The sequence below is a fragment of the Cydia strobilella genome, chromosome 22, assembly GCF_947568885.1.
Source record: "Cydia strobilella chromosome 22, ilCydStro3.1, whole genome shotgun sequence".
Taxonomy (NCBI): Eukaryota; Metazoa; Arthropoda; class Insecta; order Lepidoptera; family Tortricidae; genus Cydia; species Cydia strobilella.
This window is the reverse complement of record NC_086062.1, coordinates 2,073,420-2,099,513: the sequence shown is the minus strand read 5'-3', so window position 1 is coordinate 2,099,513 and position 26,094 is coordinate 2,073,420. Positions and strand designations below refer to the sequence as shown.

General features: G+C 39.1%; 1 protein-coding gene across 4 annotated transcripts in view; it reads left to right on the top strand.

Moving 5' to 3' along the window:
• Positions 1-25,644, top strand: part of LOC134751541 (nuclear factor 1 B-type) — a 65,495-nt gene extending 39,851 nt beyond the window's left edge. Inside the window, exons 2-14 of one of the 4 annotated variants that reach the window (XM_063686994.1) lie at positions 8,505-8,660; positions 8,947-9,138; positions 9,950-10,133; positions 12,604-12,672; positions 16,182-16,277; positions 18,341-18,499; positions 19,220-19,321; positions 19,620-19,738; positions 20,329-20,446; positions 20,957-21,123; positions 23,591-23,724; positions 24,125-24,213; positions 24,764-25,644. In XM_063686994.1, the coding sequence (XP_063543064.1) occupies positions 8,505-8,660; positions 8,947-9,138; positions 9,950-10,133; positions 12,604-12,672; positions 16,182-16,277; positions 18,341-18,499; positions 19,220-19,321; positions 19,620-19,738; positions 20,329-20,446; positions 20,957-21,123; positions 23,591-23,724; positions 24,125-24,213; positions 24,764-24,882 (1,704 nt within the window). In that variant the 3' untranslated portion in view covers positions 24,883-25,644. Of the gene's footprint in view, positions 1-8,504; positions 8,661-8,946; positions 9,139-9,949; positions 10,158-12,603; positions 12,673-16,181; positions 16,278-18,340; positions 18,500-19,219; positions 19,322-19,619; positions 19,739-20,328; positions 20,447-20,956; positions 21,255-23,590; positions 23,725-24,124; positions 24,214-24,763 lie in introns of those variants that run through there. The other 3 variants (XM_063686993.1, XM_063686991.1, XM_063686992.1) reach the window with 3 other exon arrangements.
• Positions 25,645-26,094: the final 450 nt, after the last annotated feature.

The window sequence follows — 26,094 nt, the reverse complement described above, 5'->3', positions numbered from 1 at the left end:
AGATTGTCAACGTGAAAAATATGAAATATTTGAGATTTGAACTTTAGTATTTTCTCAACCTTGCACCTTTATGTTTTGAATGAGTTTATATAACTATTTTATTTAAGAATTGGGACATATTAGCAATAGGTAGATACTGATCTTTAAAAAAAAGTGCCAGTAGGACTCGCCCACCGAGGATTCCGTACTTTTTAGTATTTATTGTTATAACGGCAACAGAAATGCATCATCTGTGAAAATTTCAACTGTCTAGCTATCGCGGTTCATGAGATACAGCCTGGTGACAGACAGACAGACGGACGAACAGATGAGTCTTAGTAATAAGGTCCCGTTTTTACCCTTTGGGTACGTAACCCAAACAACTAAGGAATTATCGTTTTCTAATAATGCAGTTTTACATCTAGTAATGAAATGAGATGAATTAATTTTAACCTATTGCTTTTTATGTGCTTTCATACTTCAATTACTTGTTATAGATAAACATTAACAAAGTAAAAAAAGTCTGATTAACAAAACACCATTTTTTTTAAATACCACGACGGTGGCAAACAAGCATACGGCCCGCCTGATGGTAAGCAGTCACCGTAGCCTATGGACGCCTGCAACACCAGATATATTACATGCGCGTTGCCGACCCTTTAAAAATCTGTACACTCCTTTTTTGAAGAACCCCATACTGTAGCCCCTCGGGAAAACCTCGGCAGGGAGCTCATTCCACAGCCGAAGTGTACGCGGGAGGAAATTCCTCTTAAACCGCACAGTACGCGACCATTTAGGTGCTAGGGTGTGAGGATGAACGCCCTGCCGATGGTGAGCGGTGCGGTGATATAATCAAATTTACATCTGTGAAGTAATTATCTCGCACAAAATATTAGTTGTAGTGATGTGATGTAGAATAGGCAAGTACTACAATATGTATAAGAGTATGTACCTACTTTATTCATTACTTACATTGTAATACAATGTAAATGACTAGACAATCATAACCTATAGGATATAGCTAGATAAAGATACTCGATAAGCGATCGAGTGATATCACCGTTCCGACAGTTGTGCCAACTATCACTATTCAGTCGTTCTCTTTTGCCAAATATTCGCTTATTTTGTTACGATGGTATATTGTTTTTCGTGATGAAAAATTAGTTGAAATAATTTTAGACTTTATGAACACAAAGTTCTAAGTTAGATAGCTATTTGAAAAAGAGAAATAAACTACCCCTGACGGTGTTTTTAAACTGTTGGTACCGAACAGAGGGCTGACAAAGCTTTAGTAAAAATAACACTAAAGAGGTTATAGACAGCGGATGATATATGACGTGATAAAATACTGTTTCTGTTTCTGTCGCACCGTAAGTAAAAACACTGCTGTAAATTGTAAAGCTGTATGCTATAGTGAATATTAATCAATACTAAATAAATATGTTAACATGATCAAATATATATTTAAGTAAGTAGTTAAAAACGGGCTTTGAGATCTATGTATGGGCTGCAAATATGTAATCAATCAGCTTTATAGTTTAAGAAGCGTCACCTTCAGAAGTTTGATCTCACACTCAATCACAAAGGTGACATAATTCCTGCTTAACTGATTATATAATTGATGGAAGTGCCACAATATTGCACTCACATGCAAAACTCTACAATAAAGATAAGATAAAGATAAGGATAGTTTATTATTGAAGTATAAATATTAGTATTAGTGATGTATAAATGTAACTTTCCGGCTTTCCGGTAGGACAACCGTAGGCTCATGTTTTTCTTTTATCTCCTTTTTATCTTTGCTGTTTAGTGTGTATGTTAACATTATGTACTTATTAATGAACCTCCAGGTCTGTTTTCTTAAGTATGTTAAGTACATTTGTACTTCAAACCCATTTGTATATGTGACTGTTTGTGTTCTAAATAAAGTAAAAAAAAAAAAAAAAAAAAAAAAAAGTAGGCATATTACAATGCGCTTATGAACGTCGAAAAAAGCTACGCCGGCTCTAACCCAACACCCTACACAGTAAAAGCATACTATGAAATTTGGCGTTTACCCTTCGGTATATATACCTCGAAATAATGCTATCTGATCTAAATAAATTTTCGAAAAATCCACTTACGTTTTAAAATACACCCTAATTTTATTTTCAAGTCCCTGAATAACATTTTCGTTTGAACTGAAAATCGCTCTATTGCCAAATATTCGCACCTTATCGCGAATTCTGATATTTTTACGACTCCATTTTGCATTTGCCGCGTCTGGAGTGCTTTAGGAATTTATTGAGTTAGGAAGGTCATTGCAATATCAAGGTATTTTAATATCGTATACGTTGATGTTATTGACAAATAAACTTGAAGATATATAAATGAAGGAAGGAAGACCTTTAAGATGGGAGGACGCTCTACTCTGTAAATGTTTATTGTCCCTTTTATCTAATCTGGACGTTAGATTGGGTAAGGTATGCAGTTTTTCGTCACTATTGTCAAAAGAGTAAGTAAATGTATTATGAGTTTACGTTAGGGCGTTCCATACGGGTCGGTAACGTCGTGGTGTAAAGCCATCTTGATTTTTGGCAAAACTACGTTTGTAACGCTATGTGCGGAGTATTTGTCGGAGATTTTTATCAGTTCATGATTCATTTTTAATATACAAAACAGTGGAGTTTCTTTCACTTCTGTATAAAACTAGGTATGACGTAATTTCAATTTGTGATCAATATTGAGAGGATGTTTATCCAACAGTTATTGACCGCGAACTTGTGTGTGTGTGGTTTGAAGTTGATATAGATTTATTTTTAATGTTTCAAGGACATTTAAATTTGAATCTATTTTTTGTTTATCGATAGGCGAACTTATTTTTATCGAATATTATTTCTGTTTGCATAACATTTCTAAATCTTAATAACAACTATATTTTAACATATAAGTATTTGAAGGGTGGTTTTTAGTGTGATTTCCTGCATTTGCTAATTCTGGGTAGGGGCTAGTACCTAATACCTAATAATAATGTTTTTTACTACACGCCAAAAATCAATTAACAAAACTTTATTATTCATTCAACAGGCGGTATTTTCGCTACAGAGCAGTTGCTTCCAGGCGATCAATGATGTTACGGATGGCATAATGATCTAATAGGTTTTTTAGAGGGATAGCTTCCGACCATAGCTAAGATTCCAGAGAATACCAAAGCCTGTCAATCGGTTACTAATTTTTGAACCTTATCTATAGGTCATCGATCTCAAGTGCTGCATACTAAACAGGGAAACCCCAAAAATATTGCCAAAACGCTATTATTGGCCGGTTCACGAGTTCACCGAGTGCCAGGAGAATCCGTGACGTCACACGGGGTCCTGCCAACTGTCTGAGGCGTTAGCCAACTGAATGTTTTGACTGTTCGCTGTTGGCCGGTTCTTAGTTTATTGTGACGGTGGGTCGTAAAAGGTGGTGTTGTGAGTTTCGGAGGCAATTTTTACAAGCTGTTATTTCACTTGCCCTGTTAGTATGTTAGTGGGTTTTGACCCTTGGAAGCTCAATTTGACCCACTTCCCGATTTCCGATTGAGCTGAAATTTTGCATGCATATGTAAATCGGATGACAATGCAATATAATGGTGACATGGAGCTATTAGAGCTTATCTGATGATGGACACAGCTGACACAGGAGGTGGCCATAGGAACTCTGCGATAAAACAACGCAAACTAATTGTTTGGGGTTACTCCTGGTATGTGTCGGAAACGAATCTATCGAGAATTTTTTCGTATGTTATACTAGGTCGATTTGTGTACGATTCATCCCCAAAACATAAATGTGAAATGAGAGCCAAGTTCAATATATAAAATGTGTCGTTGTTGAATCGCCGACAAAAGAATTGAGATCTATATATATGGGTGCCAAGTTCTGTGATGTGTAGAAAATCCTAAAATTATAAAGGGTTTGACTAGGCTAGTTTTTACAAACAAACATTTTTTTATGAAAGTAACATAGATAATAATAGCCTATAGGTAAAAACATGCCGTCTACGTAAAAGCAGTTACAAAAATGCCGGTTTTTAGGGTTCCGTACCCAAAGGGTAAAAACGGGACTCTATTACTAAGACTCCGCTGTCCGTCTGTCTGTCTGTCACCAGGCTGTATCTCATGATCCGTGATAGCTAGACAGTTGAAATTTTCACAGATGATGTATTTCTGTTGCCGCTATAACAACAAATACTAAAAAGTACGGAACCCTCGGTGCGCGAGTCCGACTCGCACTTGGCCGGTTTTTAAACGTTAATTTATCAATAACTGTTTGAGTTACGTTTATAAGTTTTGTTTATAGAAAAGCTAAGGGGCTCGAATAAAATGTGACAAATTTCATTTTTGTAGGTTAAATAGGTTTCAAGTTGTGAAGGGGTCAAAAGTAGCTCGAAATGGTTCGTGTAATTACACACGGTTGCTGCGTCGCCAGTCCCTTTTTCTTTGAACTTGGCTGGACACTACCGCGTGTCTAGATTTATTTATATTTATTTCTTTATTTTTTACTTCAAGTCCGTCAACTGTAAGCTTGCTCTGACTTGGCGGTCACAATGTAGCACTTTCCGCGAAGAATTTCCACAGAACATTGACTCTATTTATCTGAGGTGGAGATGAGCGGAGATGAGGGGAGACGCACGGGATTCCGCATCTTATCTCCGCTCCGCATGATTACAACCAATGCTTTTTTTTTAACACGTTTATTTTTTAATATACAAGATATATACTACTACGTAAACGAAATTAATAACTAGCCTAAATCTAGAATAGGCCCTTGAGGCATTGTACCAAGGATGCTGGCGGCATTTCCCCGCTGTATCGCAATGCTGATACGTTGTGCGAGAAAGCCGCCAGCTCTTCGGTCACCAGTTACGTCAACCAGGCGCTTCGCTTCTTACTTCAACCAATGCTTTTAGTTGATTTCCGCACGTCTCCTCTCATGTCCGCTCATCTGATCAGTGGAAACGCAGCCTTAGTATTGACTTAATTTTGCCCTTTATATTTTGCTTAAATTATTAAAATTGTATTTCAAATCGTGAGCTACGATTAAAAAAGATCAGTAAACATGACAAATACAATATTTTATACATGTATTACATTACTTAGACGGAATAATTTTAAAAACAATTGAAAGATGTTTGACATACAAAATGAACTGAATAAATTATATCTTAAATACCGTTAAGCAAAAAGCAGGACTTTAGAAAATCTTACTTGACTGGGTCGTCGAACTTTTAACAATGGACGAAGGTCACTGACCCCGTTTTTTATGGTTTGCAAATACATCGCATTGATTTTCTTTCAAGTCCTTAAACGGGGGAAATTAATTGTGTTTATTCATTGACTAGCTTAAGGTACTGTTGTGTACTTTGTAATTAAATAGTGAACAGAGCCAGTAATAATGATCTATTATTAGCCCTTGAGGACCTCAAGTGCTACGTCAAGAATTAAATGTATAAAATACAATTTAAATTTATAGATGATTCTTTAATGGCATTCATCAATGAAATATATTGATTTAAACTAATACGATTTTCATAGTTTTAAACTAAGGCGGGACTTTTTTTACGCGATAAGTCCCGTGTGTGTTTAAAATTATCATCGATGAATACATATATCAGCTCTATATGCTGTTTCTCTATTATTACTAATTCTATATTGTGATTTGAGAAATCATCACTTACTTTCTTCTAATTGTTGTTATTATCGTCATCCATTATTTTGTAAATAACTTAAAAGGAGACACCAGCCACTGTAATATTTGTAAAGTTTTTGAATGCAATAAACAATTTTGAATTTTTTTGAATTTTGAATTTTTTGAATTTGAATCCAAAAACATAATAGTTGTTAGTTATATTATTTGTTGTATTATTCGTAAGATTTACATACGTTTTTGGTAAGTAATTATAAAATGTACTTACTTTATGAACGTTGACGAGCTGAGCCTTAAATTAGTAAATTAAAGAAAAAAAGCTCTATTGTTCATCTAAAAATATTCAACCTGCGGCCCGCAGGGCTTTTTTAGGTGGCCCGCCAAGTTATCCTGGCGTAGATACATATTTTTGCCATCCGAACGTCAAAAAGCAAATTCATCTTGCGGCCCGGGACTACAAGGCAAACCGACTTTGAGGCCCTAATAAAAAAGGTTGTACTAGATACTTTATTTATGATATTATGCAAATGCTGATAACCTTCTTTTCTTCCTAAAACTCTCCCCTTAAGGATAAACCCCTGACCCCATTTCATACATACAAATACATGTGTCATATCACCATACAATTAATTGCGTATTCGACGCATGCGCCGATGTATTGTGACGGCTTGAATCATAACGTAATGTATGCAAATGCCTCATGTTTATTATGTGAGGAATTCAGGATTTACCTAACTGTGGTGTTTGCGTTTACGATTTGTCGTTAAGTTTAATCGAGTGCGGTATATATGTAAACCAATGTGTACAATAGGAAATAGTATGTGGTAGAAACTTTTTTTCGCTCTTATTTTTGGTCATCAGGTTACTTACGAATAAAATGAAAGAGTTGGATTCAAACCATCTCAATATCATTGTTTAAAATTCTTCTTCTTTGCCTAGCCTTTTACCATTTTATTTGGGGTCGGCTCTTCTCGTCATTCTTCGCTAGGTATATCTGGTCTAGGTCGTCGAGACATCTATTTGGGCTTTCAACCCTTTACCGCATGTTGTTCCATATATGGCCGTTATAAATTCTACTCTATTGGCAGCTATTCGAGTTCAAATTTAAACAAATAATTCTGAAGCTCATGCGGTAAAAGGTTAAGGCGGTTGTTAAACTTGTTAATGACGGAACTAATGTTGATGCTTAGGATTTGTTTAGTCAATGATCTTCTGGCCTCCTTATGACTTGGCCAAACCACTTCGACTAGGTTACGTTGATTAGCTTATTACTTGCTTATTGTTTCATTTATTGAAGTTGTTTCCTAATTAGTCTCAATTGAATTTTGAAGTCAGCTTTGATATCTTTACTCTTTATCCGTACATTCCCACCGCCTAGATATTCATAAAAGCTTTCAAAAGCCCCTAAATTATGACATATAGTGACACCTATCATAGGTCACCTGGCGGCCTAGCCAAGGTGACAATCGCTTGCGCTTCGCTATCGAATCGCTTTGTGTCTCTCTATCACTCTTCCATATTAGCGTTGCGTTTCGTTAGCTACGGAGCGTTAGCGATTGGCATGTTGTCTACGGGGCCTGTTGCTTTTCAATAGAGCTTACCTATAGGTAAAGATGTTATTATGTGTAAGATTAAACATACACATTCGGGTTAAAATACAATAAGTAGTATTATACCCTGAGTGAGGTCCCTGAGGCCGACAGCAAGCGAAGATTATTATTGGTTGGTTCCTCTGAACGCTGCTCGTCCCCGCTTCAGTAAAATACGACCATTGCGAGTACGCAACGACAGACATCAATATGGTACCAAGGAATGTTTTTACTTTATACGATACAATACCAAAAAAAAAACAAAAATCATTAATTTCAGACATCATATTGGTCCATATATGTTAGTACTTAATGCTATCTTAAGCAACAAAAAATAAACCAAAGCCATAAATCATGTATTACGTTCGCCTTGCAGCTTTTGTCTTCCGTTTTAAAAGCCTACGTTTACTTATGGTTGTTTTGAGAATATATTATAATAATATATCATCAAAACACTCCCATGTATGTATGTTAATAATGTCAAACCCTATTTGGACTCGTATAGAAAAATGTTTGTATGCCATGATTAATGAATGTTTCCATTCCACAGCTATTTAAGTTATAAATTAAGTAAGTTTGGATTAACTATTCCTATAAGAATTGCATTTGATCTACGGTCCATTGTCTTCAAGTTTCCTGAAAGCAGCAATATTTTATAGCTAACTGCTTGTAAAAACTCGAGAAGTTTCGTGGAAAAGTTCTCGTCGCCTAAATATAGCCCCACGTTGGGCGCCAGATTCAAAAGGGTTCGAGTCCCGGTTATGGAAGATTATAAAATAGTTTCTAAGATCCTGTCATAAAAGCATAATTATTCTTTCAAGCAATATTTACTATGAAGCTTTAAATGCAAGGTTCGATTCTACTCGCAAAACGCTACTTTTATTATGGCACCAATTTCGAAACCGCTGAAAAAATTGGGCTCTCCCATAGAAAGCTTTGACATCTGATCAGCCAAAATGTGTGAAATATCCAATATTTTTTTCGCAATTTCGGGGTTGGTCCCATGAAAAAAATTGCTCAGTTTAGAGAGTAAAATCGAACCCTGCGTTTAAAGCCCCATATTGGAAGGCATTGTATAACTATTAATTATGAAAAGACAAGTCAGGCAAAATTTTAAAGGTTGATCTTATTGGCCCGGAATCTTATGTCTTTAATCGATCGCTGTCAGGTTATCGTTGACAGGATCTTGAAATAAATATCGGGATCTGACATTGAATATCCGTTTGTATTTTAATTCTAATCAGTTTCTGGTTATCGGAATGTTCACAGGACGAGTTCCATCCGTTCATAGAGGCCCTGATGCCCTTCGTAAAGTCCTTTTCGTACACATGGTTCAATCTGCAAGCGGCGAAGCGGAAATATTATAAGAAACACGAAAAACGGATGAGTCTTGAAGAGGAGCGGCATACAAAGTATGAATTACAGGTAATTTTTAGTGTTTATTTACAAATGGTGGTATTCTACAGGTAAAGGTAAAAAGAAAATGTAAATGTTAAGGTATCATGCTGAGACGCGTAAACTAGTACAATTATATTGTGACCTCTTATCCGTTGAAATTGATATGTATTTATGTACTTAAACAACCTATAGCATAGAACAGTTCTTTAATTGTCAAATTTATGGCCACAATATATGGTCTGAGAATATTCCGCTATCGGGAAAAGTGAAGACAATTTGAAATAAAATTTAAACATTTTAATGGCTATTCCAGAACGAAAAGGCAGAAGTAAAACAAAAATGGGCGTCGCGGCTGTTAGGAAAGTTGAGAAAGGACATCACACAGGATTGTCGGGAGGATTTCGTCCTGAGCATCACGGGGAAAAGGCCGGCTGTGTGTGTGCTCTCCAACCCAGATCAGAAGGGCAAGATGAGGAGGATAGACTGCTTGAGGCAGGCTGATAAGGTGAGACAGATATATGTTTGTGTATAACTATAGAAATGGACAATGTTAGAAGATTTTCGTCCTGAGCATCATGGGGAAAAGGCCGGCGGTGTGTGTGCGCTCTCCAACCCAGATCAGAAGGACAAGATTGAGGATAGACTGCTTGAGGCAGGCTGATAAGGTGAGACAGATATATGTTTGTATATAACAATAGAAATAGACAATGTTGGAAAATTTTGGTCCTGAGTATCACCGGGATAAGGCCAGCCGTGTGTGTGCTCTTAAACCAAAATCAGAAGGTGGATAGACTGCTTGAGGTAGGCTGATATTTAAGATGAGATACATCCGTAAAATTTAGATACTGAAATATCGCAATCGTATCCTCGCGGCTCGAAAAAAAAAAACTAATTGCTGCCACGGCTTTAAGGCGCCGTAGATTTATGCAACAACTGCGACGGTTATTTAGACATAGACATACTCTCTATCCTCTAGCTACCCACGAATCAAAACTTGCCAAGACAAATGAGATTTTGATACTTATGTCCAGTGGCGTAGCTAGGCGTGGGCGTAGTGAGTCGTCGACAACGGCCTCTCGCCCCAAGGGCGGCGGTTCGGGCACAGTGGGGTAAAAGGGCCTCGCAGATGCGATTTCGCCCACGGCTAGATTAGTTCACGCTACGCCACTGCTTATGTCACAATACAATGGAGCTTTTTTCTCTGGGCGACTAGAGAATAGAGAATAAGTCAGAATTGAGTGTCGAATCGAACAGTCGTAGATGTAGATATAATTTTGTAGTCACCAAAACCTTAAATATCCAACTATATTTTCCAGGTGTGGCGCCTAGACCTAGTAATGGTAATACTATTCAAAGCGATACCCCTCGAGAGCACAGACGGAGAACGCTTAGAGAAACATCCTGAATGCGCGCAGCCCGGCCTCTGCGTCAATCCATACCACATCAACGTGTCCGTGAGGGAGCTAGATCTGTACCTGGCCAACTTCATCAACAGCTATGGTAATGGGAGCGACGGTCTACCAGGTCTTTCGCTCACTTATCTAACTTGTAGTGTAAAGCATGGCACCCAGCGGGGCGTCCAGCGCGTCCATGTTAAACACATATGCGGTGCCTCAGTGACACTCGACGTAACGCTGCACGCCTCGCTGAACTCTGGTCGCTCGCCACTGAGCTGCATGGTGCATGGAGAGGCGAGCAGTAATTCATGTTTGTTTAGATCAATCCTACCATACGAGATAGATAATAGACATATAGAATTCCAGAACCACAAAAAAGAGGTCCCATCAAATTTAAAATTTTCTATGTAATAGACAATTTTTTCTGGATTTCAGTGCTGGTCTCACAGTTAATTTGTTCAGTCATGAAATAGTGGAGTAAAGATAAATACCTAGTCTACCAAATTGCCGATTCTCTGTGTGGCTACAAGAATAAGATTGCTCATGTCACAACTAACAAGGTGGAGTCGCCATCAGATATATCAGAGCGGTCAAGGTGCTCACAAATATCTGAACACACCTCTATTGTCAATATTTACAGTGAGTGCTCTTTTTTAGCATGTTGGTCGCTGCAATATATCTGATGGCACTATATTAGGTGTCGTATTCTCCCTTTGACTGTGTAGTGTAGGTACTAACTATTCCGATGCAATAATTTCGATCTATGTCATACACAATCGAAAGTGATTAAGAGCAATGATCATTTATCAAATTATCAGTCAGCAAAAGTAGCATTTACTTACGCGCATACTGGAGCAAAATTATCTGCACAAGCTTTTAATACCTCTCATGGGCAGATATTGTAGCATTTTGTTACATTATTTCGGCCATTATGTTTGCCGATCTTAAACTTCTGTGGTGTAATTGCTACGACCATCTATAATATGATGGTGGTTTTGAAAATCAACCGCAGACACACTAAATTCTAAAAATGGACGAACCATTTCTGGAGCTGACAGTAATAGAGAATTTTTCACTGGATTTTGTTTTTAACAGCATAGCGTTAAAAATTACATTGAAATGCATTCGCTTTTAAAAGGATTGTTCCTTCACCCGCTTGTCAAGGGGGTTGGCAATTGTCAAAGGTTTGCATAATGGCGTCATCATAGCTTGCCCCTTTCTGTAGTTTGGTTCTGAGATTTGGCTTAACGGGCGTATCCAGGCCATAAAATTCCAAATAAAAAACAAGGATTTGACACAATGAGGGCTATCGTTTTTTTGCTCACCAGTTGGCACCTCTGTTGATGGTGGTCCAAAAGACTAAAGAACAGCTGTCAGTCATTGAAGTGACAAGTGACATTTGACATTTCGAACTATGGAAAAGACCACCATCTACACTAGCGCCCCTAGCGGCGAATTCATACGCGTTAGCCCTCATTCTAGGGATTGACAGGGCAAGCTATGCTGGCGCCATCTGTCAATTACTTCGACCGGCCAATCCCATTTTCGCTGTTGACTATGCTAAAGCTAGAGGCATGAAAATAAAGAGAGATAACGTGCTTAGATTCATTTAGGTATCATTATGACATAAGTATCATTGGGCCAGGGGTCTCCAAACATTTTGACCCGAGGGCCACAACCCTTTGGATCTTCATCTTCCTTTTAAGGGGCCGGATTGTAAGCATTGGGATTTCTAAGGCCAGTCCAGATGAGACAATATTCGCCCAATCTGATTAAATTGTCTGAAGAAATCGGGTGGTGTGGACGCAAAAATGAAATTGGCTCGTCGATCCCACTTGATTCGATTTTAAGATTTTGACCGATCAAATGGTGAAGCAGACGAAACAATGTCAATTTTCGACGCTATCATGCGCGTTTGGCAGATTGAGTTGTTAGTTATAGATACGACATAAAATAAAAAAATCTAATTTAATCATACCAAACAATGAAATTGACGCAATCACAACGTTTAACGCGACCAAAACGTCGTATGCGCCGTAAAATTCATGGCGTTTACGCGTTTAGGTCGCGAGATTCACGCTCCGCTTCTATGGTTTGTTGTCAAAACGGCAGCAACTCACGGCGCAAAATACTGGTTCTCTGTGCCGGTTCCATACGTCAGTAATAATAGTTCAATGGTATGGCATTTTTTAATGGCAGTTTTTTTAATAATATGATGCTTATATTTGGAGCTAATATAACTTTTTAGGCTCTAAAATATTAATGCACGGCCAAATTATATTATCATATGCCCAATGAAAGTTCCTGTTTAATATTTTAGTTGCCCGGTTAATAATAAGCCTTTTTTAATTTCGAGCGCTCGAATGTCACTAAAAATCTAAAATTGGTGATTAAATTGTGTTCGTGTGGACGCTAGATGAGATTGATGCCATCTTTTTCCTGATAAAATTGTTCGATTTGATCAGCCCGTCTGGACGGGCCTTAAGATCCAGCTTACGGGTCATAGCTTGGTGACCTCTAAAAAAAATAAGTTCATCATAAATGTACATACTTTAACAGCTAATGTGTTTCAGATATCCTAAGTGGCTCTCTCTCACCCAATCCGAGGGAGAAAGAGAACGAACACGAGGCCAAGAGCAAAGGTAACGCCGGCGCTGTCGGTGTGCGGTGTGTTGTTTCTTTATGGTGGTCGGTTTACGAATTTCGTCTTTAATGCCTATGAAACTGAGACTAAATTATGAAAAAACAATATTGCAAAATACCCAAACTATTGTTTGAAACTTGCCATACGATATAGTCTGTCAAACAACTTTGTCAGTAGAAAAGGGCACGAAATTCAAATTTTCTATGATATAATTTTCCTGACAAAAGGACACGAAATTCAAATTTTCAATTGATACAGTTTGCTGTTTTTTTTCTACTGACGGAAACGGCTTGACAGACTATAACAAGTAAATTGATAAACCTTGACAACGGCGTAATAAAATCTATCTAAAAACCATCCCAACAGAAAGTCGCATCAAAATTTCGAAAAGTAATACTCGTAAATGATAACTATGTTAACTATGTGAAAATAAATCTAGTACTTAGAAGGAAACAAAATACCTTAATTAAATCTAATTATGATTTTACTACATAGTGAATTTCTTTAAGATTTAAATCTGACATAAAGGTTGGTACTGAAGTTCATTGCCTCGTCAGATAACAGGTGCAATCACAAGAATATCCTACAGGATTGAAAGTCTAAACTCGTTCTAACAAGTCAGTCAGCGATGACACACAAACTTGTTTAATTTAAAAATAGTTGTTATAATTAGATGATTCCATTTTTGAAACCAAATGAACGACGCAGCGGGGGGCCTAATAATCACTACTATTTTAAACTAAACGGTAATTCCTCAAAAAGCAAAGTAACAAAAGTGTAAATAAAAATGAGAAAAAAAATATTGTTCAGTTTATACCAATTATAATGCACTGGAGGATGGTTATAACATTTAAAACTGTCGCGGTTTGAACACATATTAAATCACATTTAGAAACGGGTCTATCGCGAATTTATTTTGTTACCTTTATTTACCGACGTTTCGACACAGGTTTCACTGGTCGTGGTCGCGGCTAACTGACGTCCCAGCAAAATGTCAAAACAGAGATTTGTGTGACTACCCGACGAAAAGTGCATTTAAAGTTTGAGGTAGACATCACATTTTCAAACCACCCACTACACATAAAAGTTAATTATTGTCAATAGTCCGACACACAACACTCACAACATCCGCGCACACATCCGAAGATAGATCCCTTGGCTTTAACTTCTGGATCACTGGTCCCCAAGTTGCCGATAAGTTAAAACCATCTTCCCTATTAAAATTTCTGGGGTGCTTCTTGATTTGACGTCGGTATTATATGAAACAAAAGAATAAAATAACCATGCGATTTTTTTTATATTAAGGAGTAAAATGATTGATTTTACTGGGACAGGTTTTGATATACTTCGTCACAAATTCTCTTTGTATTTAAATTTGTTACAGTGTAAACTGACCACCACATTTACTTCTAAAGAAATAACATAACCAGTGATTGGTGTTGCACAGTATTTTTCAAATTTTCTTTAATTTTCTCTAGTTATTTGTGAATTTTAAAATTTTTAATCCCGCATTGGCTTGCTCTCACACCTTTCATGCTTTTTGGTTTCAAAATTATTTTCAGATTTGGACGTATTTTGTCTTTGTCTTTACTGTGAGCGAAAGTTTTGATTATTGGTTGATTTGATTCTACTAAATACTTAAACTGATAGGTTTCGTCCTAAGATTTTTGTATACCTTGTACCGTGTTGGGTACAAAATGTTATTTCGAAGAGTTTACTTTAAGCTTTAGGATCATCTTCTACTATTTGTAAGAATCATTTTTAACGTTGTAGTGTTTAATATTGTTTAGTATGATTTATATATGTCCTGTTAGATAGATCTTCTTATAATTAGGTATATAAATTGCTAAATTTTCGCTCACCAGTACAGATTTTGATCATGCTCGTTTGTTGTTATTTGTACATGTAGTCGGTGTTCTTTCTCTTTCACTCTTTTTATCTCCGTATGTGTCGATGCTTTTCTAATGTATACTTCATTTTAGTTACAGAAAAGCATTGATTTTTTTCAGTTTTAAATAATAATTGACGATCAGTCGATGCAGCCAAAAATTACAATTATTTCAACGGCGCTACAGCTAGTGCGCTATAGAATGTAAATTCTATTAAAGATTCACTAAAAAGAAATATTATAAATACAGCACTAAATCCATTGCTTACGACCTTTTTGTTTTTTGGCTTCTCTGACTTATCTGTCTTGAAATATCTGTCACATCTCTATAAATAGACTTGATATTTTTGGTATGCGATGTCTCATCCAGTGGAATGTATATGTGGCTAGGAGGATAGGTATAACCAAACGGAGCCGCCACGTCTGTAATTTGCTGTACAAAAATCTGCCAATTTTTGCGGGGGAGGGGAACGTCAAATGTATACGTAACGTCAAAATAGCCATGTCAGATAAACGTCAGTCCATACATTGTGTATGACCACTGGCCGACTATTTTCGACAGAGGGGAACGCCTGTTAATGGCTACTCCGTTTGGTTATATCCTCCTAGATATGTGGCTTCCTGTAAATATGCCCCCTCTATTTGTATGGAAAAATATAGACCATTCCATATAGTGTTAGATATAGATAGTTTTAGCGTTCATACTCATACAGTTTGTATGGATGCTATAACTGCCTAGTTTCTAGTTATTGGTTTGTTTCAGCAATATTATGAGATCCCTAGTTTAAATTCACATTAATATGAGTATATTTCTTTTTGTTTTGGTCTTGAAGAATTGACTTACGTCTTTGTTATGTTCTATGAACTGTTATCTATTGCGTTTTGCGAATCGGTTAAATGACCTTGGTCTATTTTACCAATGAATCATGAAGTAAGAGAAACATAGTTTATTTAACTCGGGGCAAGAGTAACAGTATGAGGATTCCCTACAAGTGTTACTCTTGCCCCAGTGTTTGTATTACCCCATCTGAACTTATTAGGTAAAATACTAAATCTTCTGTGGTTTATAATTTTCACAGTTAACATTTTTATAGATACCTACATAATATAATATAATTTTCAATCGTACAATAAAATTATCGTTTGTTCACATAATTTCACGTTAACATGCAATTTTTGTTTAAAAAATTGAAATATATTGAAAGCAAACTAGGCTTACAACGTTAACAGAACAAACAATACCTCTAAAAATAAAATCTTTAGAGTATTTGACATGTTAAATATATTAAAACGGGTCACTCACGTATTTTAAGCCAAAAATTGCTGGACATGTTTCACTCCCAAAGTTTGCACCCGCAGCAGCGTCGGTCCGCCAAGGTAGGGAGTGAAACATGTCGAGAAATTTCGACCTGAAATACATGAGCTCACTCATTTTAATGTAAAGTAACTTTACTTCACGTACATACAAGATTAAATCAATACATAATGACTCAAAAGAAAAATGACGACGCTTTAACTGACTGAATGTTTTAATATATTTGACATGTCACGACATTGCTGAAATGACCTCCCCCTAGTTTACAGCGATGTCACGACTGAATCTATCTGGGAAATTTCAGGCTATAGCCACAATCCGTACAACGGAGTAATTTGCAACGATATTATTCTAGCGACCGGCGTCTTCTCGTCGAAGGAACTCTGGAAGCTGTCCAAAGGTAATCTTTACAACTCTATTATCATCATCATCTTCCTCGCGTTATCCCGGCATTTTGCCACGGCTCATGGGAGCCTCGGGTCCGCTTGACAACTAATCCTAAGAATTGGCGTAGGCACTATTTTTTACGAAAGCGATTGCCATCTGACCTTCCAACCCAAAGGGGAAAACTAGGCCTTGTTAGGATTAGTCCGGTTTCCTCACGATGTTTTCCTTCACCGAAAAGCGACTGGTATAAATATCAAATGATATTCCGTACATAAGTTCCGAAAAACTCATTGGTACGAGCCGGGGGTTTGAACCCGCGACCTCCGGATTGAAAGTCGCACGCTCTTACCGCTAGGCCACCAGCGCTTTACAACTCTATTATATAATAAATATATTAATAACGGGTCACTCACGTATTGTAGTCGAAAAAACGCTCGAAAAACGAAACATGTCGAGCGTTCTTGACTTAAAATACGTGAGTGACCCGTTATTAATATATTTAATATGTCTGTGTCTCACGGATGATTTTGTTATTAAAATCTGTTACATAGATATAAATAAATAAATAAATATATTTTTTTAAAGTATTATGGGACAATATTACACAAATAGACCTCAGTAAGCTCAATAAGGCTTGTGTTGTACTGTCCGTACGCCAATTCCGTGCATTCGGAGGTCGAGGAAGTGGGAGGTGTGCGCCGCGCCCGTACGTACAAAATGACACCACTCGGTCATGACGCCCAAATCAGATCAGGTTGAGACCACTCAACCGATCTGCGCTGGAGCGAAAACTCTTTAGGAGTATTCCAGCGTAGCAAAACCGTCTCGTGTGATGCGGAAGGGTCCTAGATTTTCCCCAGGCAAAAAAAAAAAAAAATGACGCCCAACATTCCTAACATTCCTCAGCCGTGCACGGAATTCGCTCGCGGACAGTAGGTACTAGACGACGATATATATATATAATATAATATGTGACGTTTTCAATCAAAAGGTACCACATTGTCGCTTGTCGATAAGGTTGATTTCTAATTGAAGCTATATGGAAATAGCGCCTTACTGACAAGCGACAATAAGTACCCTTTTGGTTGAAAATGGCACATGTAATAACATCGAAAGTCTGGATGTTTAGATGGTCAACTGATCGTAATCTGTATATATAGCTATATCATCAGCCTGGGGTCCGCTTGGCAACTAATCCCAAGAATTGGCGTAGGCACTAGTTTTTACGAAAGCGACTGCCATCTGACCGTCCAACCCAGGGGGGAAACTAGGCCTTGTCGGGATTATTCCGGTTTCCTCACGATGTTTCGTACATAAGTTCCGAAAAACTCATTGGTACGAGCCGGGGTTTGAACCCGCGACCTCCGGATTGCAAGTCGCACGCTCTTACCGCTAGGCCACCAGCGCCAATATATAGCAATATATATAATATAAATACTTAAATACGAAGAAAACATCCATGACTCAGGAACAAATACTTGTGATGAACTCACAAATAAATGCCCTTCCCGGGATTCGAACACGGGACCAGCTACATACTAGGGTCACTATGCCAGCGATGCTACAGAGGCCATATAAGAGATCTTCTTCTCAAGATTTCCACGAAGTTCTTAAACATGGACCTATGTGTGGACTCGAATTCAATATGATAATGTAAACGCGGCTGGGTACTTATGTATTATGCAATTTATGCGATTTCAACTAAAATTTGTTAAAGATTTTAAGACTTAGTTATCACTAACTTCTATCATGAAATAACACATAAACAAACACAACGCATAATTGTTCAAGTTTAAGTAGGTAATCATTTCAAAAAGGTGAAAGGTCTTAGATTTAAATATAACCTTTCATAGCTACTTAATGATTTTGTTTAATTGTAGGTAGTTTCTATATTGTTTCGCTAGATGCTTACACTTCAAGAGTTTTCTATTAGTGTATTCATGTTATTCTTTTGTCTTTGTGAGTTAAGAAGTGTTAAGTGGGTTAGGAAGGCAAGTCTTTCTATCAACTTCAAGAGTAGTCTTATAATAACACTCACATATTATTCTTTAATAACCTATCATTATTATACTCCAGCCTCAATCCTCCAAGAAACGGGCTCAGAGTCCCCAAGCGGCTCAGGCGGTATAAAGCTCGAGTCCGGGTACTACTGCGGGTATAATAGTCCCGCACCGCCTGCATTCGAGCCTCCGGCAGAGCGCGCCACGCCGTCTATGCTCGTAGGACAATGTTTCAGTAAGTTATCTGTATACTCCAGCCTTTAAGAGAGGTTATCTTTAGTATAAAGCTCGAGTCTGGGTACTACTGCGGGTATAATAGTCCCGCACCGCCTGCATTCGAACCTCCAGCAGAGCGAGCCACGCCGTCTATGCTCGTAGGACAATGTTTCAGTAAGTTATCTGTATACTCCAGCCTTTAAGAGAGGTTATCTTTAGTATAATGCTCGAGTCTGGGTACTACTGCGGGTATAATAGTCCCGCACCGCCTGGATTCGAGCCTCCGGCAGAGCGCGCCACGCCGTCTATGCTCGTAGGACAATGTTTTAGTAAGTTATCTGTATACTCCAGCCTTCAAGAGTATCTTCGGTATAAACCTAGAGGATTATTGCGGGCCTCTGGTAGAGAGCGCCATTCCATCTATTCTATTCGGACAATGTTTCAGTAAGTAGCATAGATAATTATATCCAGGCTCGATCCTTTTTTTGATATAGGAGGCAAACGACCAGACGAATCACCTGATGATAAGTGATTACCGTCGCCCATGGACACCCGCGACACCAGAGGAGTTGTAAGTGCGTTGTCGGCTTCAAAGCATCGGTCTCGGCCCTCTCGATCTTTTATAGAAAATGGAAAAATTCGTGGCACACTATATAGGTTAACAAGAGGAACAAAAAGCAAACCGCATTTGCATTTTCGCGCATGCCTTTATTTAATCGCTTCTATTTGTTTATTTCAGGTATCCCTCCCAGTTCAGCGGGTCTCAGCCAAGCCCCCCTGGTGTCATCCAACACCATATTCTACCAGCACCCACCGCCGCCCACCGACACACATCCAACTGGTAAGTGACTAAAAGTATGCAGAGATCATTTGAAAGGTCAGCAACCGCTTTCAGCCTTTTCTTGTCGAATTGAGACATTTTTCGAGATCGTTAAGCAAATAAATGTATATACTAGTTTAGTGTAGTCTTATAAGGGTAACTGATCAAATCAAGGCCGCAATTAATTGATCGTAATTGTAAGGAACAAAATGATTCTGGGTTGTAAAGTGCAACACAACTTTATAATCGCGTATTTAAAATTTAAAATCTTTGAGACCAGATCATACAAGTAAATAATAAGTTGATTTTTGCTTTCCAGCCTCAGACGCGTTAAGCAGCCACCACTCCAGCGCCAAATACGACGGGACGACGCAGGACTCACTCGGGGACTTCGTGACCTTCGTCTGCCAGGAGCCCACGGATGTCCACCAACTACAGGTAACCTACAGATTTACCAGTATCTTTCACAAACGCTACACTTTTGATTATTCTGAGAGTAGTAGTAGGAGAGTAGTCAAACTAAGACTAGCTAGGAAGCCTGGTCTTAGTTTGACTAAAGTTTTCAGTCATCGTATTCAGATAATCCGTACCTAGGGTGACTGTAGCAGTCACCCTACCTATAATGAAATCGTGTAGGTAGAAAGAAATTTATGAGGATTAACTGAACTGAAGAAGAAAAAGATTCCTTTTAAGAGTCTCCAGCAAGTTCGGTTCTCCATAAAAAACGTAATTAAGCGCTCATTTTAAAACGACTAGCTAGATTGCTCTGAAACTTTGTATTTACTTACAATAGAATAAGGTATAATTAGTGTATGTAGCTTCAGATTTTTGCTCTATTTCGTTTTTTTATATACTAGAGCTATATAAACTATTTACAGACCTAGATATACCTCATGTCATTGTATGTACTAAGTTCCATTACAATCCAACACGTAGTTTTAAATGAGAACGATACTCCGTTTGTATGGGAAGGGGAATTCGGCCGAGCTTGGCGGGGACTTAATGTTTGGGTATTTGTCTCGTTCCAGGTTCACGGCCTCTCCCGAAGTCCGAAGCCAGCATACTTCAGCAGCTCAATGCTGCCGCCGGCGCCACTGCCGCCCATGGCGCGGCCCGTGGCCATCATACGGTCCACAGGTAATTGTTGTAAGTCACGTCACATTACACACTTCATTCACTAATTTCTCTCTCTCTCTCTCTCTCTAGTATTGCTTAGCGTTTATCGCGTTTGCGTCCTCCACTGTTGCTTCAGAGCCCAGGGTCTGCTTTCCTACTTTTTCTGCTTCACTTCGACGACTTCCGTCATCATCTTTAGTAAGACCATTAGTACTCATGTCATCATTTGCATCATCCAGCTAGCACCTCCACGGCTTTCCCCTTTTTACCGGTCCCAGGAGGAAAGACTTCATTCTACTCTGTCTACACAGTATCACACGTTGAGGCAGTGAGGAGAAAATTTCTTCCGTCAAACAAAGAAGATCGACAATCTACTCAAACCCGCATAGAAGCGTTGATAAAGGCACCGCATTACTTGTTAATTACTGAACAAGAATTAAATCGATTTCGGTTACTTGTAAGAATAAAGTTAGGATTATTAAATAGTTGAGATAGGTAATTAATGTAATTATTACTTATGTCAATTTAATCATATTACAGCGGCCCGCGAGGACTACATGGCGCTATCCTCCCTCCCAGCGAGCGAGCTAAGCTCCCCGCCGTCCCCAGAGCGCTCGCCGCCAACCTCCCCCCGCCGCCGCTCGCCGCACTACCGCACCGACTGCCCGCCGATATCGCACTACAACCACTTCTCACAGCCCCAGCAGGTACACACAGGGAACTAAGTTCCCCACCGTCCCCAGAGCGCTCGCCGCCGACCTTCCCCTACAGCCGCTCCCCGCACTACTGCGCCGACTGCCCGCCAATATCACACTACAACCACTTCTCACAGCCCCAGCAGGTATATAGTTTTGACATAACAAAGATTTGTATTACAAATAACACAAAATCGGATAACATCGGTAGTGTAACACGGCTAAATTACATACCTACAATGACGAGTGGCTCAACAATCTCGGTTAGCTGTACATCGTATTTCTTCTTGTTCGTTAGATAAGAAAGTCAGGTTTAGAAGTTGAGCCACTATATCAGTCCGGCCGTTCCTGGTCTATTGTGATCGCCACCTACTGTTCTCGGTCAGGGGCGGGCGTATATATGACTACCCAAAAGTGAGCCACGAGTGCGCATTAAAACAGTATAGTCTGTGGGGATACGCAAGAGTGAACCAGCGAGAGAAGCAGCTAATACATACAGCGAGGGAACTAAGTTGACTAAGTTTCCCACCGTCCCCAAAGCGTTTGCCGCTGACCTCCCCGCACTACCGCGCCGATTGCCCACCCACATCGCACTACAACCACTTCTCACATCCACAGCAGGTAGGTACTAGGGAGCTGAGTTCATCGCATTGCGTTCCTCGCCAACTGTAGCACAATTACTACCGCGCCGACTGCCCGCCGTCATCGCACTACAACCACTTCTCACAGCCACAGCAGGTACGTACTAGGGAGCTGAGTTCATCGCCTTGCGTTCCTCTCCAACTGTAGCACAATTACTACCGCGCCGACTGCCCGCCGACATCGCACTACAACCACTTCTCACAGCCACAGCAGGTACGTACTAGGGAGCTGAGTTCATCGCATTGCGTTCCTCGCCAACTGTAGCACACTTACTACCGCGCCGACTGCCCGCCGGTATCGCGCTGCAACGAACTTCTAGCCTCAACAGGTGATATTACTCCATAATATCTTCTTCCCCAAATAGTGAGCCAAGGTGATGGTAATGTTGATTACACTATAGAGCTTAAATTTTTTGATATCTATTAATACTTTGACTATGTATACTCGTACTTATATTACTTTTTCCCGATGTGAATGGATAGTCAAAGTTGAAAAATCAGTCATCATTATCGTAGATTTTAAAAGTCGGCGCTATATCAATCGGTCACCGACATACATTTAAAATCCTACACGACATATGCATAATTTCTACGTGCTATTTTTAAATTCATCGAGTTGGTCGGCCTCTGTCGAGAGATTAAAAATAAATATAAATCTGACACGCGCCGCTATTAGTTTCAAGTAACGCGTGCTATACCTACTACATATATCTAATTATAGACCAAACAAATTAAAAACTGTAATAGATGTCATATATTTAAAAAAAAAGTGACGAAGCTTCAGTGGTTAAGGATTCGAACCGGCGTCTTTAGCTACCGCGGCTAACGCCATGAACCCCTAGGCCACCTCGCCACGGCGGTACCTATCCCAATTTCTCGACTATAAGTAAATATGCTATCTTTGTAAGACTAGGCGTCTTTGACCAGCTCTAAGGGCAAGCAGTCAAAGTAAGTACCTAAAGTAAGTCAAAGTAGAGCTGGTCAGAGACGCCTAATAGTCTTACTAAGATGGCATATAGTCGAGAAATTGGGATGGGTACCGCGCAATTTCTGAGCATACACATTTTTTCTACTCGTCGAATGGTTGAATTAAGATTTCGTATACTAAACTGTAATTGGGTACTTTTCATGTAACTCAACTATAATATAAATTTCGAAACAGTTTAGTCAACTATCATGAAATTGACCAATCACAGCTCGCCGCGGTTAACAGGACGAAATAAAACGATAGCTCAAATTAATTGTTTAGTTTAGAAATAAAACTATGAAAACGGATTATATCGCGTATATTGAATTTATAATACATCCCGACGTTTCGAACTCTTTACAGCGTAGCGTAGTTTAGGTTGTATAGTAGAAACAATTGCTTCATAAGTCAGAGATGCGCATGTTACACTCTTAATATAGCAACATTCATAGACTACGAAAACCGCCAATATCAAGAAAAAAACTGTCTAAAAATTGAATTTAGCAAGGAGCAAGTACCAGGGCCTCACTAGTTACGAGAAGGTGTCGTTGACCAACCCGCCGGGCCCCGGCGGCCGGGGCGTGTACGAGTATTAAGATATCGCGGCTGCTCGCGTATCTTAGCTGTATACTTTTAGTTTGTTTACCTATATCATTCTACTAGTTTAAAGTATTATTTTTGTTGAATCGTAAAAAAAGTATTGTATACAATAGTGATATAATCAAGCTTTTCAATCTAGTACCCAATAAGGCTACTCAGCAAGCTTCGTGGCCTTAATACGGTACTCGGCTGAAAAGCTCTCCATTATATCACAATTGTTTAAAATACTATAGGAGGAACGACTGGTAATATGTATTGTCATATATTCCAGGTGTTTAGCTACGGGCCGCTAAGCGGCGTGGGCCTGGGGGGCGGCGGCGCGGCGTGCGCGGGCGGCGGCGGCGCGTCCCCGCCTGGCGGGCTCGGGCTGTACGCGCCGCGCGCGCCGCACAGGGCTGCCGTCAGGTACTCATACTCGTATGTATAGTATAGCCTATGTGGGCCTTTTTGGCGTTTTCAAAACCAGCGGCAGTAGGCCGAGTAGTTCTAAGCTGGTGGTGCGGCTATATACCCTAGTAGCATTTTGGTACGGCATTTTGTTGGGCCTCTATAACTAAACAGAGGCCTAACAAAATGCCTACCAAAATGCTACTAGGGTACACCTAGTGCGCCACCTAGGGCAGCCCCAACATAAATTTATGAATTTGGACGCCGTCGGCGTTATAACTTCAAAAAAATCTGCTGTAGATCTATTTTCAGTGCCCACAAAAACAACGCTAATTGTGATTTCTTTAACAAATTCTCTCATATAAGATAGGTTCCCTTTGTTTTGTTTTTGTAAAATGTTCTCTTATAATAATTTCAGATGGAACGCGCCATTCCCTACTCTGGAGGAGGAATTCAACATTATGACTGCACCCGCTGGGCCCGATCATGTCGTTCTATTGGACGATGGTAAATAATGATAACTTTGTCATTACTTTACAAAACCTTTTTCCATGAAACGCTAGCCAGTGTGGGGAAAAATCCTGACAAGTCAGGACTTATGCTAAAGTATTGGCTTTTATTTATATATGTCAAGCTTGTGAGAGAAAATCATGCATGGTGCATACATATTTATGGCTATTGGATTTGATTGTCAAGTACACACAACTGCAAAAGAGCATAGCTACTTTATGAATTAATTTAATTCATAATATGTGTCCTCAGTTTTCGTGCTCAATATTATTTCGACTTGGCATTAAGACCATCATTTTAATTTTCACTGCATTTCTTTGGCTTTCATCTCCTTTAATAATTCCCCGACCAAGAGATCTTTGCTTGTCCAATATTTAGGAAGCAGCATCCTGCAGAACATTTATCCTTTAAATAAATAAATAAAAATGTTATTTATTTAGGTATCAACACATTACATTTATACATTCTAATCTATATTAAATTTTACTTTATGGAATCGAATACCATTGTGTATTGTGCTTGGTACTAATTTACCATTCCCTTCCAGAACGCTTCTTCCAATCCAACGTGATAACCTCCGAAGCGACGGCGATGGACACGGCGGCCGTCGCCGTCGACTCCGAGGACATCGCGCCGGACAAAGCGCCGGACCTGCGCTCGCCGTGATCCGGAGCGTCGGCGTCGTGCGAGCGCGCCGCCGCCGACGCCGCCGCCGCCGCCGCCGACGCCGAGCTGGACGCGCACACCGTGCTGCGCTGGACGCCCGCGCCGCCGCCGCATTGGCGACCTGTACTGCATAGAGCCAATTAATATACAAACGTGAAAAACCTACACGAGTACACAGTTCTGACACTAAAATCTCGCGTTTTGTACAAATATTTAGTGATTAGAATGGGATATGGCGATATAATTTCATTATTTTTACCTTATCAGAGGTTTCAGCTGGTGTAAGCCACGGATCACGGATGACTGACGTCCCATCAAAATGTCAACGGAGATTGAACTACCCAAAAATAGTTTATAGAACATTTTTATAAACAATTTTCGGGTAGTTTAATGTTCGCGTTAGAGCCGTTCATAACACTTAATATATACACAGTTCTTGTAAAAAAAAAAATGTCTGAACTACCAATGAAAAAAAAAATCTGATTTCAAGTTAACATTGCAGTCTATATTGTAACTACCCTTAAACTTCATCGCGAAAAAGTGTTTTTCAAGTCTCCAATGCTTCGCTGTAAGCACCGTGGTCATAGAAGTTTTTTTGGGGTAAATACAAAACCCCATTTTTAATGGTTGTTAGAATAAAGACACAAAACTAATTCATCTTCAGGCCTTTTCAACAGTAGAGAAGGCGCAGTCACAATGTTTTCAAAGAAATGTAATAAGGGAAATTAAATGATCGACCAATGAAAAAAATGCGCGACATGGCTACGTCAAACAAAACAATAGCATAACATGTAAAAAAAATACTTTTTGGTAACCACGCCCCACGCATTGAATTATTCACTGTAAAATGTACGTAATTAATTTGACAATCTGTATAGCCCGCTCCAGACTACGCGGCGCGAAGCTGCGAACGCGAGTGTGGAGTCGATTTTGTTGATTAGCGAACTAGACTCCGCAAGTCCGCACTCGCGTTCGCGCACGAGTGTGGAGGGGGTTTAACATCTGCATACGGAATGATGAATATAATAAAAAAGTTTAAATATGTTGACGATCAAGTTAATAAAACTTAACATAGATTTTACCACCAGTTTCCTGTGTAAAGTAAATCGCAAAATTAATTCCAGTTTCACCATCAGTACTGTTAATTTTGTGAAACTAAAAGCAATAATAATCCAGGGCAAAGACGTTTAGTGTAAATATTATATTAATGGT